The following is an 18,965-nucleotide window of genomic DNA, read 5'->3' as shown; positions in this document are numbered from 1 at the left end:
TGAGAAATGATGTGCTAAAGTCTATTTTTATTTGGGAGACGCGAGACGCTCATTGTCATTGGCTCAGTCAGAGAGAGACGTGGTGCAGGTGACGTTTCCTTCCTAATCGTCTGTTTTTATTCTGAAGGAAGAACAATTATTTCTTCCTAATCTAATCTGCACTTAGGTTTCTCCCCCGTCATGTCCTCCTCCCCTCCCCGTAGGCCATCTCTCCGCCCGTGACCACCACCAAGAGGCGTCCCCGGCAGCGATCAACGACGGCGGCAGGGACGCTTCCCGACGTCTCAACTCTCAAGGTGAGTCTTCTCCACTGATTACTCCCCTCCTCTTCCTCCTTCATTTCTCTGATTTATCTTTCTGCTTTAGTTCGAACAGACCGAGGGGAATTCCGTGACAAGTAACCCGCCCACATCCATCTAGATCCTTCCTACCCTCCACCAACAACAATGCCGCCGCCTCCGACTCCGGCGGCGAGGCCTGCACCGACGCTGCCGGACGAGCTTATCGAGGAGGTCTTCCTCCGCCTCCCACCGGACGAGCCCTCGAGCCTCGTGCGTGCCTCCCTGGCCAGCAGCTTTTGGCTTGGCCTCCTCACCGGCACTAGCTTCTCCGTTCGCTACCGAGAGTTCCATGATGCTCCCCCCATGCTGGGCTTCTTTTATTCCTGGCTCCACGCCGACCGCCCCAGCGACGAAGGAGAATCCCCCGTCCAACGCTTTGCCTTCACCACGAAATTCGGCGCGCGCATTCCCGATGTCGTGGAATGGGAGGACTATGAAGCGTTGGACTGCCGCCATGGCCGCGTTCTCTTTGAAAACCCCTTTGGGTGTCCCGCCCCGATGTTCGTTTGGGACCCCATGACGGGCTGCACGAGGTACCTGGAGAGGCCCGATGGATGCTGGAGGAATGGGGCCACGGTGGTCTGTGCTGTGAGAGGCTGTGACCACCGCTTGTGTGATGGGGGCCCCGTCCGTGTGGTCTTTTTCACGACCGGTGACGGTGATGGTTGTGTTGCACACGCGTCCGTCGCGTTGCTGGAGATGGATGATGCGTGGAACGAGAGCTCTGATCTTGATCTTGAGCTTGAGCTTGAGTGGACCCTGAGCACTGGTCTTGAACTTGAAGCTAGGCGTGCATTCATTCCGGAAATAATGCCCCCTGTCCTCATCAAAGACGCACTCTACTACATGCTTTCCATTGTTGATGGTGTTCATGACATGGCTATTCTCAAGTACGACATGGCCTCCGATGGCTTGTCATTGATTGATCTACCGGACGTGCGCTCTAATGGCTTACCACTCAAAGACCATTCCTTTATCCCCATGGCCATGGGGGGTGGCAATTTGGGGTTTGCACAAGTGGACGGGTTAACCCTCAACCTATGGTCAGGCTCATTCCAGACGGGTGCCGAGGGCCTTGCGTCATGGACTCAGCATAGAGTTGTCGATCTTAAGAACCTTCTCCCTATTCAGAATCCCAATAAAAGTCTTAGGCTGATTGGATCCATGGAAGGCAGTGATATCATTTTCGTGACTACAGACCTTGGCATCTACCAGATTAGTCTCAAGTCCCTCATGTGGAAAAAGCTATGGAAGAGCGAGAAGTTCAGTGCTTTGATTCCGTACATGAGTTTCTACAATCCACAAGGTATATTTATATGACCATTTCTTTCTGATTTGGTAACAACTACCCTTAAATAATAAGCCCTCTGTCCCAAAGTAAATGTCGTGCTGAAATATTTTACACCTAGTTATATTTGATGTTTAACCAGATGAAAATTTATATTTGATGTTTTTAATTTGTGATAGTGTATGTAGGCTCAAGAAAACTTTGAGCGCTATGTACTATAATTGAATGTTACACCTGGTTATTCTTATGCTACCGATCACACTAATAATCTACGTTTGCAGAGAGGATCAACCCCTATGATGAAGATCATTGATGGCTTAGTGTTGAATGTGCTTAAGAGCAGGAGTCCACTATCATCAATTGGAAAAATGACCACTTGAAGGGGCAACGTGGTCTCGTGATGAATTATGCACTATTAATAGCTGGTTTGGTGCAATGCTGTTTGTTTTGTCATTTTGTTGGTAACTTAGTCGGCCAGCTTAATAATTCCCGGTGTTAAATGACATGCACAAGCGGGTGAAGGGATTATCTTTGTAATGAACCTACTAGTTGTCACAGGATTTACGGATGGACAGAGCCAACCGACTTTAATCTGTTTTCCTCATAATTGGAATGTCTTATCTTCTATAATCAATGTCTTAATATCTTTGAATCAAGTTGCCGCATTTGGTTTGCCGCCTTTTCATGCCTACATATTATCTCACACTAGAGGTCTCTCATTTTGCATCATGCTTATCAACATCTAGAACCTTTGTGCAACAATCGATCACGTCAGGAATCACCAAATTTTAAATCGCGAACGAAAGTTGCGCGATCATGGCGCAATCGCTGGCTGGAAGCCTCTCCCCGCGACGCAGTCCGTTAAAAAACGCGATCTGACGCTAAACAGCCAGTACAGACAAAGTATTTTTTGTTGTCCAGCAGGAAGTGAAATTGTTTGACCTGCACCCCTGAACGGAGGCTTGCTAATTCTGCATGATTAGGGGAAAAGCATTGAGACATGGTGATCTTTTGCATCATGGGATTAAGAGTTAAGCTGATTCTGCATGATTAGGGGGAAAGCATTTAGTGCATGATTAGGCCTGTTGCTGCATTAACTCTACAACAAGCAACAAAGCATCTGAAATTGTTTGACCTGCGCCCAGGCATGATCACTGTACCCTTGCAATCTCTGACAGAAAAATAATGTATTTATTCATTTGAACATAAGGAGGAGCTAGGGCGCCATTTCTTGAGAATTCAAAAGCATTTTACATCCAGGACTTTGAAGTCCCAGTGAACAAAGTTGCTCAGCCTGAGCAGCATTGGGCACTGCATAGCCCTGTGAGCTCAAGTGCACTAGTACAGTAAGAAGAGGGGGATACAATGCACAGCTTTTCAAAGAGCATGTAGCACAATTATTTGCCACACCACATTCAAAATCTCTAGCGATGTGACATATCCTCAATCCTCGATCGTTATAAGCCTCTAAGAAATGTGCGAGATCAGATCAAATTTCCCACTGCCTTGTTAAATGGTAAGAATAAGCTACTGTCTATAGAAACAACAGAGCACATCTCTGATGCTGCAAGAAATTAGAGGTTCAGTACAAGAAAACCATTCACCCGCTATTGTCTATAATTTTCTGAACCAACTCTATCATCTTCATCAACACGCCACACCTCATTTACACCACCATAGACAAAATACAGACTATACACTCAAATGAGTAGCTCCTACATATATGTGCACTTTGATGGGTTCAGTTTCCTAATTTACAAGATTTACCAAATAATGCTGTCAAGCACGTTCAATATAAATATACTTGTCAACTATATATAACAAGCATCAGTGGACAGAGGTTACTTGTACTGGCAATTATCAGTGTACCCTTGCATTCTCTGACCAAACATTATTTACTTATTTATTTGAACAGAAGGAGGCGCACTAGGGTTCCATTTCTTGCGAATTCAAACACATTTTACATCTGAGACTTTCAAGTCCTTGTGAACAAAAATTCCAGACTGAGCAACATTGGGCATTGCATAGCCCTGTGAGCTGAAGTTATCTAGTACAGTAAGCAGAGGGGGGTAAAATAGATAGTTATCTGTTAGGAGCATTGCCTGCTGAATCTGGACTAATTTTGCAACCTCAGTTGGAAAGAGAAGAGCTTTTGCTTCTTCCTGAAGAGGAGAGCTGACAGCAGCACAACTTGCCATGATAATGATGTTGATCCTATGATCATCCGGCTCTGTGCAAATGCTGCTTGCTAGCCTACATCAGGTTTCAGAGAGGAATTCTTCCAGGAGCATCTGCAACAGCCTTAAAACCTGCAATGTTCAAGTCAGTTTTAATGGTAGCTCCCTGAGGATGGTCAGTCATCAACACTTACAGGTAACACTAATTAAATCTACAAGATTAATTAGGACACATCAGCACACCAACATGCAGAAATCATAATCATATCATCTCTTGGGCAACAGAACCACTAACCCCGGGCATGTTCTCATGATCTCATCAACGGAACATCCTTTGAGATGAATCTAAAGAATGGATCAGAGTTGGGACAGCAAACTGTAGAGTTCATGGCTACTGACAACAGAGCACATAGCTGACGCTGCAAGAAATTGGAGGTTCATTACAAGAAAACCCATTCATCCACTTACACATAGCTACTGGCGGGGGAAATTATAAGCTTAGTGGAAAAAGCCAACAACAGCATGAAAAAAAAGCACCACTGCACAAAACCAACAACTACATAGTGATGACCCTTGTAGCCTCCAATTTCTTTTTGATGAGAATGGCCTCCTGCCCCAAGCATACTCAACCATACATTGTCAGTGCGCCGCATCACCGGGGATCACTCTTTCTGCAAGCGTAAATTTTTCAGTGTGATTCCAAAAAGGAGATGACATGGTATTATATAAATTGCCAATCAGTAAGCATAATTAGTCAAAATTACATAGCATTCAAAGTTTACTCGGGCACATTTCAAATATAACTTTCAATCGGATTAAGCATTCAATGTTTAGTTTGTCCCACTAACTAATATGTAGAGGACGTATAGCTATAGATACAAATATACCTTGTGGACTGTAGAAACTCATGTACGGAATCAAACCACGAAGCTTTTCTCTCTTCTGCAGCTTCTTCCACCGAAATGTCTTGAGATTAAGCTCGTAGATGTCAAGGCCCATGGTGACGAAAATGGTATCACAGCCCTCCAGAGATCCAATCAGTCCAAGTCTTTCATTGGGATTTTGAATGGAGAGATGGTTATTAAGATTGATGACAGAACGCTGAGTCCATGAGGCAATGCCGTCGGAACCCGTCTGCCTTGACCACAATTGGAGGGTTACCTTATCCACATGTGCAAACCCCAAACTGTTATCATCCATCGCCATGAGGCTAGCGGCATTGAGATTGAAAGGCCCAGCCAACGGTGCATCAATCAGCGATAGGCAGTTAGATACATGAGGTCGTACTTGAGAATTGCAATGTGATCATCTTGCTCATAGTACACGAGATTGACGTAAAGTGCGCCTTGGACAAAGACAGGTGCCATTTCGTCCCAGGATGGAGTGTACCCACCAAGATGAAGAGCAGAGCACGGCTCGCCCCACTTATCAAGACGAGAATGAGAGCACGGCTTGCTCCAATCAGCCGTCATCGGCAAGGACACGCATGCGCTCACAAAACACACGCATGCCCCGTAGCTGCTGCCGACCTGGCTGGGCTGGTCCAGCTCAAAGCTGCTGCCGACCTGGCTGGGCTGGTCCAGCTCCCTCCGGCGGCCCGTCATGGGGTCCCAAACGACGAGCGGAACGGGGTCCCAAAACTGGCTGCCGAGGAGAACGCGGCCGTGGCGGCAGTCCCTCGCAGTGTAGCCCCATCCCCCCCAGTCATCATCGGGTATGCGCGCACGGAATTTGGTGGTGGGGAAGAAGTGCGGGATGTTATCTTCCACCTCACGGACGGAGTTGGGGCGCCAGGAGGAACAAAGGAAGCCGAGCATGGGGGGAGCTCCATGGAAGTCACGGTAGCGAGCACGGAAGCCAGCGTCGGAGAGGAGGCCGAGCCAGACCTTGCTCACGAGGGAGGCGCGCAGGAGGTGCTCGGGCTCGTCCGGAGGGAGGCGGAAGAAGACCTCCTCCAGGAGCTCGTCCGGCAGCGCCGGCGGCGACGGCGGCATTGTCGGTGGATGGATGCGGCGAGGGTTTCGGATGGGGAAATTTTGGAGCTGCTGCAGCGGAGTGCTGTATGCGTTTAACACCCAAGCGATGAATATCCAACTGGTATTAGAATTGAGGGGACAATGTTGGACTCCAGCAATAGTCAAGGACCACAAATAATTTTCCATTTTGAAGAGACATTTTCAAGTACTACTAGAGCAGCACCAATTAATATGGATCAGAGGGAGTGGCGAAGTTTCATCACAGTGTCTCTTTTTCTAAAATATAAGGTCATGTAGATATTCATGTTGTGATCGGAAATATCTCATGGATAGGAGGTGGGCCGGTGAGAGGCTTTGATAGCTTGAGGTCGGCGGGAGGTTGAGCTCATCACGACGGCGGGAAGAGGAGCTTGTGTCAAGGCAGTGCGAGTTAGGCGGGAGGCGGCCGAGCTTTTCACGATGGCTGGATGAAGAGCTTGTCGTCAGGGCTACATGGGGTTGAGGTGCCTGGAGGAGTGACCAACAGCAGGGTCATGACTAGGGTTTCGGCTACAAGGGAACCTTAAATTAAACTGATATCTTTCTTGGTGGCATATTTCGGTAATTACACGAAAGTCCATGAATCGTAGTTACTTCAGGGGTCCCTCGATCTTCATTTGGCTCCATGGAGTTTGGGCCAACTCGGTCATGGAGTCAGCGAAGCTATTAGTTGGAGTATTCCTTGACACACTTTATATAATGTGTATATAACTAGATATCCTTAGCAACTGACTGTTTTTGAAAAATTGTCTCTGGTTAGTCATATCCTCGAGGAAGGTTTTCTGCATTCATGGACATTTGAGGTGTTGATATTTTTACAAACGTTGCACATATCTAAAATTCTGAGGTTCTATTTAGCAGTATTTGATTTCAAGGGTTCTTTAGGCCAAGCCGTCTTAAAAAAAAAAGGGAACCTATTAAGGCCAAGTAGTCAGCGCAATATACCCAAATTTATTCTCGGGCTCCCCCTCCATCGCCCATCAAAGCTTTCTTATGTTTATGCCAAGAAATGGGTTTGACAATGAAAGTTTCTTACAAAATGGGAAAGGAAGTAATAGAAATAGAAAAACTAGAAATTAAAATGCATAATACACTAGAAAAACAATGGAATTTTAAGAATTAAATTGACTTATTTTGTACATTTAAAAAATCTTAACACATATTTATGGTCTATGTTGTTATCCTATATTTCATTTTATTTTTCTTAAATATTTTGATCTAAATAATGAGCAACCTTTAGGGAAAAAAATATGTTTTATGCCAAAAAAACAAAAATTTCAAGTCAGTCTTGAACCTATTTCATTCTTCTAGTCGTCCACTCCATGTCATCGTCAAAATCACTTTTAGTGCAACAATCGATCAACGCTAAATATGGTTTTGGCACTTGAGCATTGATCCGACTAGTATAAAATTAAGGGATCAAACTTTGACTCCGGTGATTATAAGCTATTTTATCTATGCATGGAACAAAAACAACACTATAAAACCTAACTTTTAAGTTATATGACATATATGATGTGACATGTATATTACCTTAGCAATGTACGTAGCATTTTTCAAAAAATTCCGCACATATAAGAATAGAATATGAAAAATAGTCTTAAGGCAAGGATAACACATCAACATCATAACACCATCCACATTGTGCCATTTTGGCTCCTGGGTTTCTTGGAGCTCAGTATTTTTGAAAATATGAAATTTATATTTGGAAAATTCAAATATTATAAATTATTTTTCCATATAGACGAGAACCTTGGCTCCTGGGTTTCTTGGAGCCCGGTATTTTTTTAAATATGAAATTTATATTTGGAAAAATTCAAATATTATCAAAATAGGCTTGCGCCCCGCTATATTAATATAGCAACCACCCGATACAACCAAAAGTTCGACGCTGGGGCAAACAGCACAACCATGCCCAAAAGAAAAACAAGAGAAAAGCAAAAGAAAGAAATGTCGGCAGCACCGGATGAACGAAAGCTGAAGCATCCCGCAACCGTTGCGTCCATCAAAGATATCCACCACGCTCCAATGCCATCGAGTCGCCACGAACCAAGCAACACCTTCAGGAAGGACTGCGACGACGACGACGCTGCTGCCCGGACGAATCCTAGGATTTCTCCCGGTACACGGAGGGAAGCGGGGGAGAGGTACTCCCAACGCCCTTCAAGAAGGTTGATGGCGCCCGCAGGCGTCACCGCGTTGGTGCCGGGCGGACCCGAGAGGGATTTCGCCCTACCCCTCAAACCCACAACCCAGGACCAACCGGCGGCTCCACCACGCCAACCGCCCACCACCCTGCACCACCACAATCACGAGGACACCATCGTCGCCTCTCCATCGAAGACACTGCGAGGCCGGCCGAACCAAACGAGACCACCGCCGATAGGGACCGGGAGCACCACATCCACGTGGGAGGGGACAACCTCCACTGGCACAAGCAGTAGCAGACCGGACACAGGCGCGGGAGCACGCCGGACCCCCTGCCCAGCCGGGCCCAGAACGGGCCCGTTAAGCTCCTGCCGCCGCGTTGCAGCCGACGCAGCGCGGAGCCGCCGATCCCAATGACCGCATCCCGACAGCCCAGCCGGAGGAGACCCGCCGGAGGCCAGACCAGCCCGCCCTGACCCAGATCAGACCCAAAAGGGCCCAGATCTGGGCCTGCAGGGCTCTGCCGGCCGACCCACGCCGTCAGCCGCCACCGCCGCCAAAGGACCGCGCCGCCGCCGCATCTGCGCCCGATCTACATCGGAGCACCGCCCGCCAAGGTGCACCATCGCCGGAAACCGCCGCCCGAGCCGGGGAACCGCGAGGGGAAGAGGAAGAGGGTCGCCACCGCCGGCCTCGCCACGACGCTGCGCGGGCCACGCCAGCCGGCGGCAACGGCGGGAGGAGGGGTGGGAGGAGGGGGCTGGGCGGCGAGGGGAGGGAGGGCCGCCCCGGTCGCCCCGCTGGGGGGGGGGGGGGCGGCGCGAGGGGTACGGGGAGGGAGGGGAAGAGAGGACCGCTGTCCCTCGACGGCAAATTTACAGTGCTCCTCGGTAATTCAAATATTATAAATTAGTTTTCCATATAGACGAGAACCTTGGCACGGGCATGCAACACCAGAGAGAGAGAGAGATATTTTCATTGCTCTCTCCAGTTCTCGGTGCACAAGGATCTAGAGCACACGATGGTTTGAGGACAAAATATCACCTTTACCACAAGTCACAAATCACGGAGGAAGAAAAACTTTGATGGTATGTCCATGAGTCACAAATCAAAACCACCAGTGGCAAGAGTGCGGCTGTGCACCTTGGCATATACCCAAGTTCGAATCCAGTGGGCTGAATTTATTTCGCAGATTAAAACTTGATGTCCCACATCCTCCTTAATTATAATGGCGCGGGTCTTTTTTTTCTTTTCAAAACCACCAGTGGCAACTTGTGTAGGCAACTGGTAAAATTCATTTTCGCACAAAGATGGGGATCTCGTATTCAAGAGCTGTGATCGGTACTCCAAAAGTGTTTCACTAACTGTCAGATGTCGGAGACATTCTTCCAGTTTTCATTTGCTTGTTTCACAGCAACACGTACTTCGGCCTAGAAGGAACAAACAAAACATTGTAAGAACAGATGGTAGAAGGGGAAGTACATGAATTTGTGACTCATGGACAAAAGTGAATACATTCTCCTTTTCTGTAAACTATATTGGTCATACAAGCTAGGATTCACTTTTTCCCCATTTTCATAGCATCTGACACGATGAATAGATGGCATAGATTAGTCAGTAGCAGTACCAGACTAACAGTAAACTATGTTGGTCAAAATCCTTCATTAAGAAAGCATCATTTTATCAGCAAGTGCTCTAAAAAAATCTAGGGTGCAACAAGGAATTCATGTGCTCATATTTGTATGTGCAGTTGTCAACTTTAAAGACGCTGTGCCAATATGACGGAACTTGTCAAATATTCAGGTGGAGGAGTGCGAGAAACAAAGAATAACTGAAAAGCAATGTGTAAACTCACATTCTCCACATGATCCTTTACCACAAAACAGTTGAGTTATTATCTCAATGCCTCCTCACGGCCAACAAACACGTTTCTGGAAGCAGGGGCCATTTACCTTCTCCTTCTCCTTCGCTAACAATGTTATTATGTAACTCCCGAGCCGTCCAGTCATTGCCTTCTCCGCCTTCAAAGTCCCTCTCCAGAACTACTATTTCAACATTCTACAGGAACTCCTTACCAGTTACTACAACTTCTCCGGTCAAAGTTTCAGCTAGATCAATAATTAGAGTTAAGGTTGCCTCACCTTCAAATGCCCTCTTTACGAACAATGAGGGAGTACTGTAGAGTAGAGTGCGTTCGTGCAGGAGATATAACTGCTCCAGAGGACAGGTTTGCTCGTGCCAGGCCACAGTGACGTCCAGGTCAAAACTCAAGACGAGAGTTGTCGAAAAGGTGGACCTTCCAGACGAAGACTCTGATCACTCGGGTCTGCCATTGTCATCACAAGGAATGCCGGCGCTATCCGCCTTAAACAGAGCCACCTGTCATGCGGGGTAAAGATTCACATTAGGTGCATAATACCAGAAGTGAACCCTCTCTTTTGAAATCAAGATTCTCATTCAGCCGGGATTAAGGTACACAAACTAGTTCACACAGAAAAGGAGAACTTTGTTCAGCTGCCAAGGCTGCTAATTGAGTTCAGAACAGATATCTTTAGTTTGCATTTGATGACAAGTACTAGTAGTGAAGTAGTAATCTTTATAAAATGCAAATATTTTGATAAAATAGGTGGCAGCAGAAATAAACAAACTAAATAGAAAACTCCCATGCTTCCAGGATTACATATCTTGCCAAGATGCCACATGCATAATGTTAGAAATTCTATCGGCAAGGTTATAAAGAAAGCTCTGCCTTTGTTTTTCTGACGGGCACACTATGTTCTAACTGTATTTTGTGCCTGAAACAAACTCATGACGTTTTCCTACTGTTCTGAAATGTGTCCCCTGCATAGATTATAAAGTCATGAAATATTCTTGTTATTTCTAACTGTAGGAAAGCCTAATCGTGAATCTTAAAATTTGTAATGATCTTCAAACTTTAAGATATTACCTCACAGATAACCTTGGATTGCCTCAGTGAATTGCTATATATCCACTATAAAGTATACAGAGAAGATATTGGGCAATTAACAGAAGAATTGTGTAGACAGAATCTTAATGCGCAATAATTCAAAGCAGTCATGATAAACCGTAAACCATGTCTCATCCTTTCCGCGAATTGGTTGCTGACCTTTGTGGGATTGTTGTTAATTGTTCATCTCATGAAGGGTGGGGTATCAAATCCCTAGAAACCAGGAAAGTCATGCTTTACTTCATTATAATATCTTAATCATAGTATGTGCCCGCATAGTATGTGCAAGTATGTGCCACAATAGGGGATAGTATGTGCCACGATGAAGGTGGGATAAATCATGACCATCTCTCCTGTTGACTAGAGTGGCACCCTTCTCTTCAACATACTCAACCAGCATAACAAGCAACTCTCCAGCAATGCGCAAATAAAAATATCCCCCAGAAAAAAACTTGTGAGCAGGGGCCCCACCTCCGGTTCCATTTTAATTGAAAACAAAACCAAATAATATACAAATATATGTCCTGCTGTAAGAAAACAAACCACCTACCACCAACACCCACATATGAAGAAAATATGAAACAAAATCATGAGAAGAGAAGTTTTCCAAGAAGGTACCTCGCTTTTCTATTAAGTGTGTGTTGTCCGATGAAGAATAATGGGGAGAGCCAACTCAGTAACCCAGCGGAGGAATAGTCCGGACTTGAAGAAAGACGAGATCATGTAAATCCATGTTTTTTCCAGGACATGCAGATTTATGTATAGGTTCAGAAAAACATAGAGAAATGTGTGTTGATGCCTTTGAGTAAAAGATCTTGTCTAAGAAATAATGAAATCTATGAACCATTCTATAAAGTATGATAAACAAAAGCAATTGCAATGATCAGTCGATAACTATAGCCTTGCACTCTATGACCAAACATATAAACATCTTCATATCACTAATATTGCTGTCTAGTATTATATGCACCTTTGGCAAAAATATGCAAGAAACAATGAACAAATAGCTGATAGTTTTATGAAGCTACTGAAGCAAATCCTCTTTGAGGTCTTCATACAGTCATGCAGATCACATCTTCTCAGTCAGTTAGTTCCCTCAACTTATAGCTCAAGATTTCACTAACATAATAACATTGATTGCTAAAATAAATGCAATAAAATCAGCACTTCACATGTAGCACTAATTAAATTCAAAAGATAAATTAAGACAAATCAGCAAGCCAGCATACAGAAACCCATGATCATCTCTTGAGCGACAAGAACCACTAGCTCTAGACATGTCTCATCACCTCTTTTTGAAGATGAGAATTCAGATATTGGATCAAAGCTGGGAGAGCAAACTGTACCGGTTTTTTAAATGGAAACACTAAGATATTGTCTGCAGATGCATTTTTGAGCAAATTACAAGAAGCCACATAGCTGACGCTGCAAGAAATTAGAGGTTCATTACAAACATAATCCAATCACTCGCTTACGCTGCACCAAACCAGCTACTAAATAATGGCATAATTCATCAAAAGACCACTGTCGCCTCCAAGTTGGTCATTTTTTGTGATGATGAGAGTCGCCTCCTGGCTTAAACATACTCAACCATATGTTGTCAATGCGCCGCAAAAAATCTGCAAACTTAGACTTTTCAGTGTGATTCCAAAAGGGAGATGACATAATACTATATAAACTGCCAATCAAATAAGCACAATTAGTTGTAACCTTCTATTGTTACATACCACTCAAAGTTTGTTAGGATGCATTTCAAATATAACTTCCAATCTGATTAGACATCTAGTGACTTGTATGTTCCACTAGCTTATATTTTATACTTTAAGCTTATTCCCAAATCAGAAGAAAAAAAAGGACTACAGATATAGATATATACCTCAGCGGTTGTAGAAACTCATGTACGGAATCAAAGCACAGAACTTGTCTGTCTTCCACAGCTTCTTCCATCGTAGTGACTTGAGATTAATCTCGTAGATGCCCATGTCCGTGGTCACGAAAACAGTATCACTGCCCTCCACAGATCCAAGCAGTTCAAGATCTTCCTCGGGATTTTGAACGGGGAGAAGGTTCCCAAGATCGACGATTGCACGCTGAGTCCATGAGGCAACTCCGTGAGAACCAATCTGCCTTGACCACAGATTGAGGGTTAACCTTTCCACATGTGCAAATCCCAAGCTGTCATCCTCCATCGCCATGAGTGTAGCGGCATCGTCAATGACAGGCCCCTCCAATGGCGCATCAATTAGTGATAAGCAGTTAGAGCCCAGGTCATACTTGAGAATTCCTACACGACGATAATCCGCATAGTGCCTAAGCATGAAGTGAAGTGCGTCTTGGACGAGGACCGGGGGTCTTGCCTCAATGAATGCATCATCCACAAGATGAAGACGAGAGCATGGCTCGCACCATTTGCCATTGGGCCGCTTGCTGGAATCAGACAAGAGCACGGCTGCGGATGCAACACAAACACCCTCGCCCTCATCCTGGTCCAGGTAGACAAAGACGACCTGGAAGGGGCCCTCATGACACGCGCGGTGGTCACAGCCGGTGACGGCGCAGAGCACCGCAGCCCCACTGCTTTCGGCCTCCATGTATTCTGTGGAGGTGGGCAGCTCCGTGGAGCAGCCGGTTATGGGGTTCCAAATGAAGAGCATCTTATACCTGAGGAGAACGCGGCCATGGCGGCAGTCCTGCGCATCGTACTCCCGGAGGTGGTCGGGAATGCGTGCGGCGAATTTCGTGGTGGGGACGAAGTGTGGGCGGGGGTCTGTCGACAGCGGACTGGACCATAAGAAGGGCAGGGTATATAGGAAGCCGAGCATGGGGGGAGCTCCATGGTGGTCGTGGTAGCGGCCGCGGAAGCGAGCGCCGGTGAGGAGGCCGAGCCATAGCTTGCTGGCGAGGGAGGCGCGCACGAGGTGCTCCGGCTCGTCCGGCGGGAGGTGGAGGAAGACCTCCTCGAGAAGCTCTTCCGGCAGAAATGGAACCGGGGTCGTCGGCGGCATAGTCGACGGCGGCGGCGAGGGTTTCCGGTGGGGAAACTTTGGAGCTGCTGCGGCGTGTGTTGTGTGCTCTCGACTTCGGAGCCGGATCGGACTCTATTTGGGCTTTGGGCTTCCAGGCACACACGTCGTGGTAGGCCTCAAAAAAAATTATTCTTTTTTTTTTGCGGGACTCAAAAAATTATTCTATAAACATAGAAACGTCGTGGTAGGCTGGCAACCTGAAATCATTTGCCAACGCATGAGAGAGTCATGGTAAATTCACTACTACGATTTCTTTTCAAAATGTGCCGCTATGGCGATAGAATTCTGATTTCATTTGATGCCTTCCAGTGATCAACAAAAAGATTATGATAGAAAAAGGCAAACCCTGCGGTTTCTCTCAAGGAAATACAGTGCTTTTGCCTATTATATTAGCATGGTCGTAAACAATTCACAATATTTCCTATTCGCAATGCAAGGTCGGTAACAATGTTTCCTCTTCGCAAGGCATGGTCGTAAACAATGTTTTCCGTTCGCATGGCATGGTCGTAAACAATGTTTTCCATTCGCATAGCATGGTCGTAAACAATGTTTTCCGTTCGCAATGCATGGCCGGTAACAAATTTTTCCGTAACAATGTCGCCTGTTGACGCAGGGTCCTTAACAATGTTCCGCTTATGACACACGGTCAGGAACCAAGCTGTTCCTTTAGCTGGGCTATGGATGGTGACAATAGGATCCCTAACAATGTTTTTCGGGTAGCCGGCGGTGGACGCAGGAAACTCCAATTCGGAAATCGTAACTTTGTTTAGAAGGTCCGGTTCTGCCTTCACAGCCTACGCTTGAATACATCCGAAACCCGTAACATTGTTCCTCCCTCTGTTCACTTTTATAAGACCTTGAAGACATTTCAGACAATTACTAAACAGTATAACAGGGCGAGCTGGGAGCCTCCACAAAGCTTTGGCGTTGCTAGCCGTACGATCGCCTGCCTGGATATCTCTTGGGCTGCTGCTCCACGGAACTATCTACTTCACCTGTGGTTGATTGGGCCTGGATTGTTTCTTGGGCCGGTGGACTAGCTTAAGCAGACAAAGTGTATATGAAACACAAACGTAAGTAGCTGTTTCCTAAATTTTGCTAAAAGAAGTTTGTTTCTCAAATAAAAAATTAGGTAGCTGCGTGTTCTTCCTCTGGTCCACCTACGTAAATAAGCTGTGTCCATAACAATGTTTTCCGTTCGCAAGGCATGGTCGGTAACAATGTTCCCGTTCGCAAGGCATGGTCGGCAACAATGTTTCCGTAACAGTGTCCCCTGTTGAGGCAGGGTCCGTAACAATGTTCCCCTTATGACACACGATCAGGAACCACGCTGTTCCTTTAGCTGGGCCATGGTTGGCAACAACAGGATCCCTAACAATGTCTTTCGTGTACCGACGGTGGACGCACGAAACTCCAATCCGGAAATCGTAATGTTGTTTAATTAGAACGTCTGATTCTGCCTAGAAGGAGACGTCCCCGGGCTGTGTGTTAAACGTGGAGGCGCCGTCCGTTCGGCGCTTGGATCGAATCTTTCACGATTTGAATCACCCGCGAGTACGACTCCATCAACCGCGTTCTTGTAACGATTCCGTTTAGCGATCTTCAAGGGTATAAAGATGCACTCCCTCTCTCTTGTTGCTAGTATCTCCTAGATTGATCAAGCCAAATCAAGTAGCCTATGTATGGATGACATCAAGTGGTGATGCTCATCGGGCTCGAGGTGTCCAAATGCAAGATGAGAAGCCAGAGGTTATATGCTTTGAATCTTGTGGTCCACATCATGATAATGTGCATGTGAAGATGGTCTTAAGTTAAGGCTTCCCTCATTGCAATATGAGAAAGCATTTCGAGTATGTTCACCAAGTGATTATGGACAAGAAAAAGATTCCAACTTGAGGCAAGCATCAAAGTCACCACCAAGCTCAATTTGAATGTGCAAGGCAAAGGTATAAATTAGCTAGGTTTGCATAGTTTTGCCGGTCACATTGTGTTTAGTGGGAGACCGGATTTTAGGTTTGATAGTCATACTATGAAGAGGAACTTTTGGGCGAGTAGCTCGATCACATCGTATGTAGAGAGTTCAAACTTTTGCATTACTTGCATCATTCTTTCTTGTTGATGTTGGGTGGTTCTCTATGTGAGGACCTTGGGCTTTTCCATAGCTTCAAAACGAGCCCAAGATCATCGAAATCGGAGTTCGTATGCCAAAGTTATCAATGTTTTAGTAAGCTGTTGCAGGCTGTTCTGGGTACCCCACGGACACGGGGTTTTTGACCCCCGTGGGCACGGGGCCCCATGTGCACGGGCTTGTAGCGTGCGCACAGGATCCCGTGGGCATTGAGGTCTAAACCCCCGTGGGCACGGGGTGTCCAGGAACTGCCCGTTGAGCCCCAACGACTAGTTTTGGGTTTTGGCTATTTAAGGGCTCCTCCCTCCCACTGGTTGGGGTGTTGTTCATACACTTTTCCTAACACAATTTTGAGCCTCTTACCACCTCTCCCAAAGCCCTATTTCCCCTCAATGTGAAGGTGGTGGTGGTGGTGGGGGTGTGGATGGATCTTGGAGTCATTTGTTGATTTCCTCCATTGCATCCCCTCTCTTCAATCTCCCAGTTTCTTGAGTTGCATCTTGTGAGATTGAGGGAGTGAGTTGAGCATTTGTTGCTTGACCTTGCATTGCATTTGTTGCATTGGTTTGAGCTCCCCGCATCAATTTTGTTCGAGTGAGAGCCCATGAGTTTATTACTCTTGGAGGCTTCGCCCCCTAGACGGTTTGGTGGTATCTTTGAGAAGTTTGTGAAGAGGCCTAGGTGGCCAAGGTTCCTATGGAAGCTTCCTTTTGTGGGGTTCTCCGGGGGAGGGTGGGAAGTGGCCTAGGTGGTCAAGTTCCTCCGGAAGCTTCCGTGGTTGTGGTGTGCTCCGGAGAAGATTGTAAAGGTGTGGTGGTCGCCTTCAAGACTAACCCCGAGTGAACCAAGGCTCATCCGTTGGGGGTGACTCGAAAGGGAGAATACGGTGAGTCACTTGGTGACGCCCTGGAGCTTTGGCTTCGGCACTGCTCTAACAGAGATTAGCACTCTCACATAGTGCGAACTTCGGGATAAATCCGCGTCCTCGACTCACTTGTGGTTATCTCATACCCACACCCTTCACTTTCCGCAATTCATACTTGCTCATATTAATATATCTTGTGCTAGTTGAATTGCTTAGTTCTTCCTATAATTCCATACCTTGTGATATAGTTTGTGCTTGCTAGTTTCCTTAAGTGCCTATCTTGTTTAGCATAGGTTGTTGGTGCACTTAGTTGAGCGTAGCATATTTAGGATTTGTGCTTGGAAAGTACCCGTCGCATGAAAGATATGCAGTTGCATTCGAAATGGTTGTATGATAATATTCCCAAACTTCAAAACAAAGTTGTTGTTAATAAAAAGTAGCTTGAATCGCGTCATTAGCAAGAAAAGGGTTTTAAATGAGAAAAACTGGAAGTACAAATGCAAAAAAAAAACCAACGTCACAAAGGAACGTAGACAAAAATGTGTTAAAATTTTCCTTCTGCCTAGCAATGGAATCGGGAGATAAAATCCCACGCCTAAGTTTCTCAAGTTCCTTTTTCAATTTGCCCCCTTTATCCCATTGGTACAAATCTGCATGGACCGCCTTCGTCCTACTCCAGCCAAGGACATCCCAGACCAGCTAAACTTTGCTTTTTCCCACGCCGTATTTAACATTTTCGTTCACTGTTTCTTTGACAGTGAGAGTTGTTCACCACGGGGAGCGCGTGGTGCAACCGAAGGGAGGACATGACAAGCCCTTCCTAAAAGCTCGTTTGCCTTTCATCTGAGCGAAGTGTTTCTCAATGTCAGGTTAAACAAGTGAATCATCGGTTGCAAGCACGAGAGCAAGCGACCGAAAGGGACGGAGGGAGTATTTTGCGAATAAACATAACACTGTTACAAGTAAGATGCCCGTGCATTTCACGGAACACCAAGCTTGGGGGTGGACGCCGCCGACAGCTGCCGTCACACCAGATTATTCCATGGCCTTCTGGATGTGGTGGGAGAGATAAGGCTGATTGTGAGAGACAAGGAGTTGTTTGTAAATATGGGAACAAGTGTGGGCATCTTTTTGTAAAACTGCAGCAGTTTGCTATGTAATGCGTCAGATCCAGATCCGACGGCGATTTGTGATAGAATGCAAGCACAGCATCATCACATGCTTAGGTTTATATCTCTACTCTTATAAAAAACCGAGTTGGCGATGATGGTGTGCCTGCCATCTTCCAACATAGACCGTTCGATCTATATCTCACGGATAGAAAGCAAACTATGGTAATTTTGCAAAATGATACTCGCACCTCTCTTCACATTTGCAGATAAGGCCTCCCCTTGTTCATCCTTATCTCCCACAACCTCATTGTTGTGCAATTAAAGAAAAGGAAGCCTCTGGAACAATCTGGCATGGTTGCCGCTGCCAGTGTCGTCCATCCCCATGCCTCTCATCAATCCGACCACCAATCACCACCACTTCCCACTCCTCCTCACCTTATCTCGCCTCTTTCTCGAGATATCATTAGTTTTTACACATGGGATTACTCCCGCATGGGTCAAAATGTACCTTGATGTTTCGTGCAATGCACGTGCATCTTGCTAGTAGGAGTAGAGATATGACACATGCTCGTAAATGGCGAACACTGTTTTGGGTAGATCTGCATCGGATGGGACCACCAAGCTCAAACTTGATCAATAGGTGTTGGTTGGAGGGCATTGGAGACTTGGCTACATTACGAAGAATTAAGGGGACTTCATCATTCTTATTGTCTCAAGCCAAGTCAATTGGATTATCAAGTTTCTATCTTATATCCAATGTGCCTCCTTGCGGTAACTTGTACTTAAATTGTTTACTTTGAAAGTTACTTGCCCCCCTTGCATGTGTTTGGTTTTGTTCCTTGCATGTGTTTGTATATGTTGTGCTTCCAACTTGCTTATCTTGAGCAATCAAGTATG

At 46.0% G+C, this 18,965-nt stretch overlaps 2 protein-coding genes and 1 pseudogene across 2 annotated transcripts; 1 reads left to right on the top strand and 2 right to left on the bottom strand.

The window, feature by feature from the left end:
* The first annotated feature begins 398 nt into the window (after positions 1 to 398).
* On the top strand, positions 399 to 2,285 carry LOC123117780 (uncharacterized). Its single transcript, XM_044538461.1, has 2 exons — positions 399 to 1,647; positions 1,911 to 2,285. The coding sequence occupies exons 1-2, from the start codon at positions 447 to 449 to the stop codon at positions 1,940 to 1,942; spliced, it is 1,233 nt and encodes a 410-aa protein (XP_044394396.1). The 5' UTR covers positions 399 to 446; the 3' UTR covers positions 1,943 to 2,285.
* Positions 2,286 to 4,445: 2,160 nt separating this feature from the next.
* On the bottom strand, positions 4,446 to 5,800 carry LOC123115323 (uncharacterized; annotated as a pseudogene).
* Positions 5,801 to 12,252: 6,452 nt separating this feature from the next.
* On the bottom strand, positions 12,253 to 13,993 carry LOC123117779 (uncharacterized). The gene is made up of 2 exons (XM_044538460.1): positions 12,814 to 13,993; positions 12,253 to 12,556 (listed from the first exon to the last, which is right to left on the bottom strand). Exon 1 carries the CDS (start codon positions 13,940 to 13,942, stop codon positions 12,815 to 12,817), a length of 1,128 nt encoding a protein of 375 aa, XP_044394395.1. The 5' UTR covers positions 13,943 to 13,993; the 3' UTR covers positions 12,253 to 12,556; position 12,814.
* Between the last annotated feature and the right edge of the window lie 4,972 nt (positions 13,994 to 18,965).

This window comes from Triticum aestivum, chromosome 5B (genome assembly GCF_018294505.1).
Source record: "Triticum aestivum cultivar Chinese Spring chromosome 5B, IWGSC CS RefSeq v2.1, whole genome shotgun sequence".
Classification (NCBI taxonomy): Eukaryota; Viridiplantae; Streptophyta; class Magnoliopsida; order Poales; family Poaceae; genus Triticum; species Triticum aestivum.
This window is presented reverse-complemented; position numbering and strand designations above follow the sequence as displayed.

What these genes read in the sequence shown, in the direction of transcription:
- LOC123117780 (XM_044538461.1), top strand. Translation starts at nt 447, where the DNA reads ATGCCGCCGCCTCCGACTCCGGCGGCGAGGCCTGCACCGACGCTGCCG. An exon ending in GAGTTTCTACAATCCACAAG is followed by an intron (nt 1,648 to 1,910) that starts GTATATTTATAT and finishes CTACGTTTGCAG; the next exon opens with AGAGGATCAACCCCTATGAT.
- LOC123117779 (XM_044538460.1), bottom strand. Translation starts at nt 13,942, where the DNA reads ATGCCGCCGACGACCCCGGTTCCATTTCTGCCGGAAGAGCTTCTCGAG.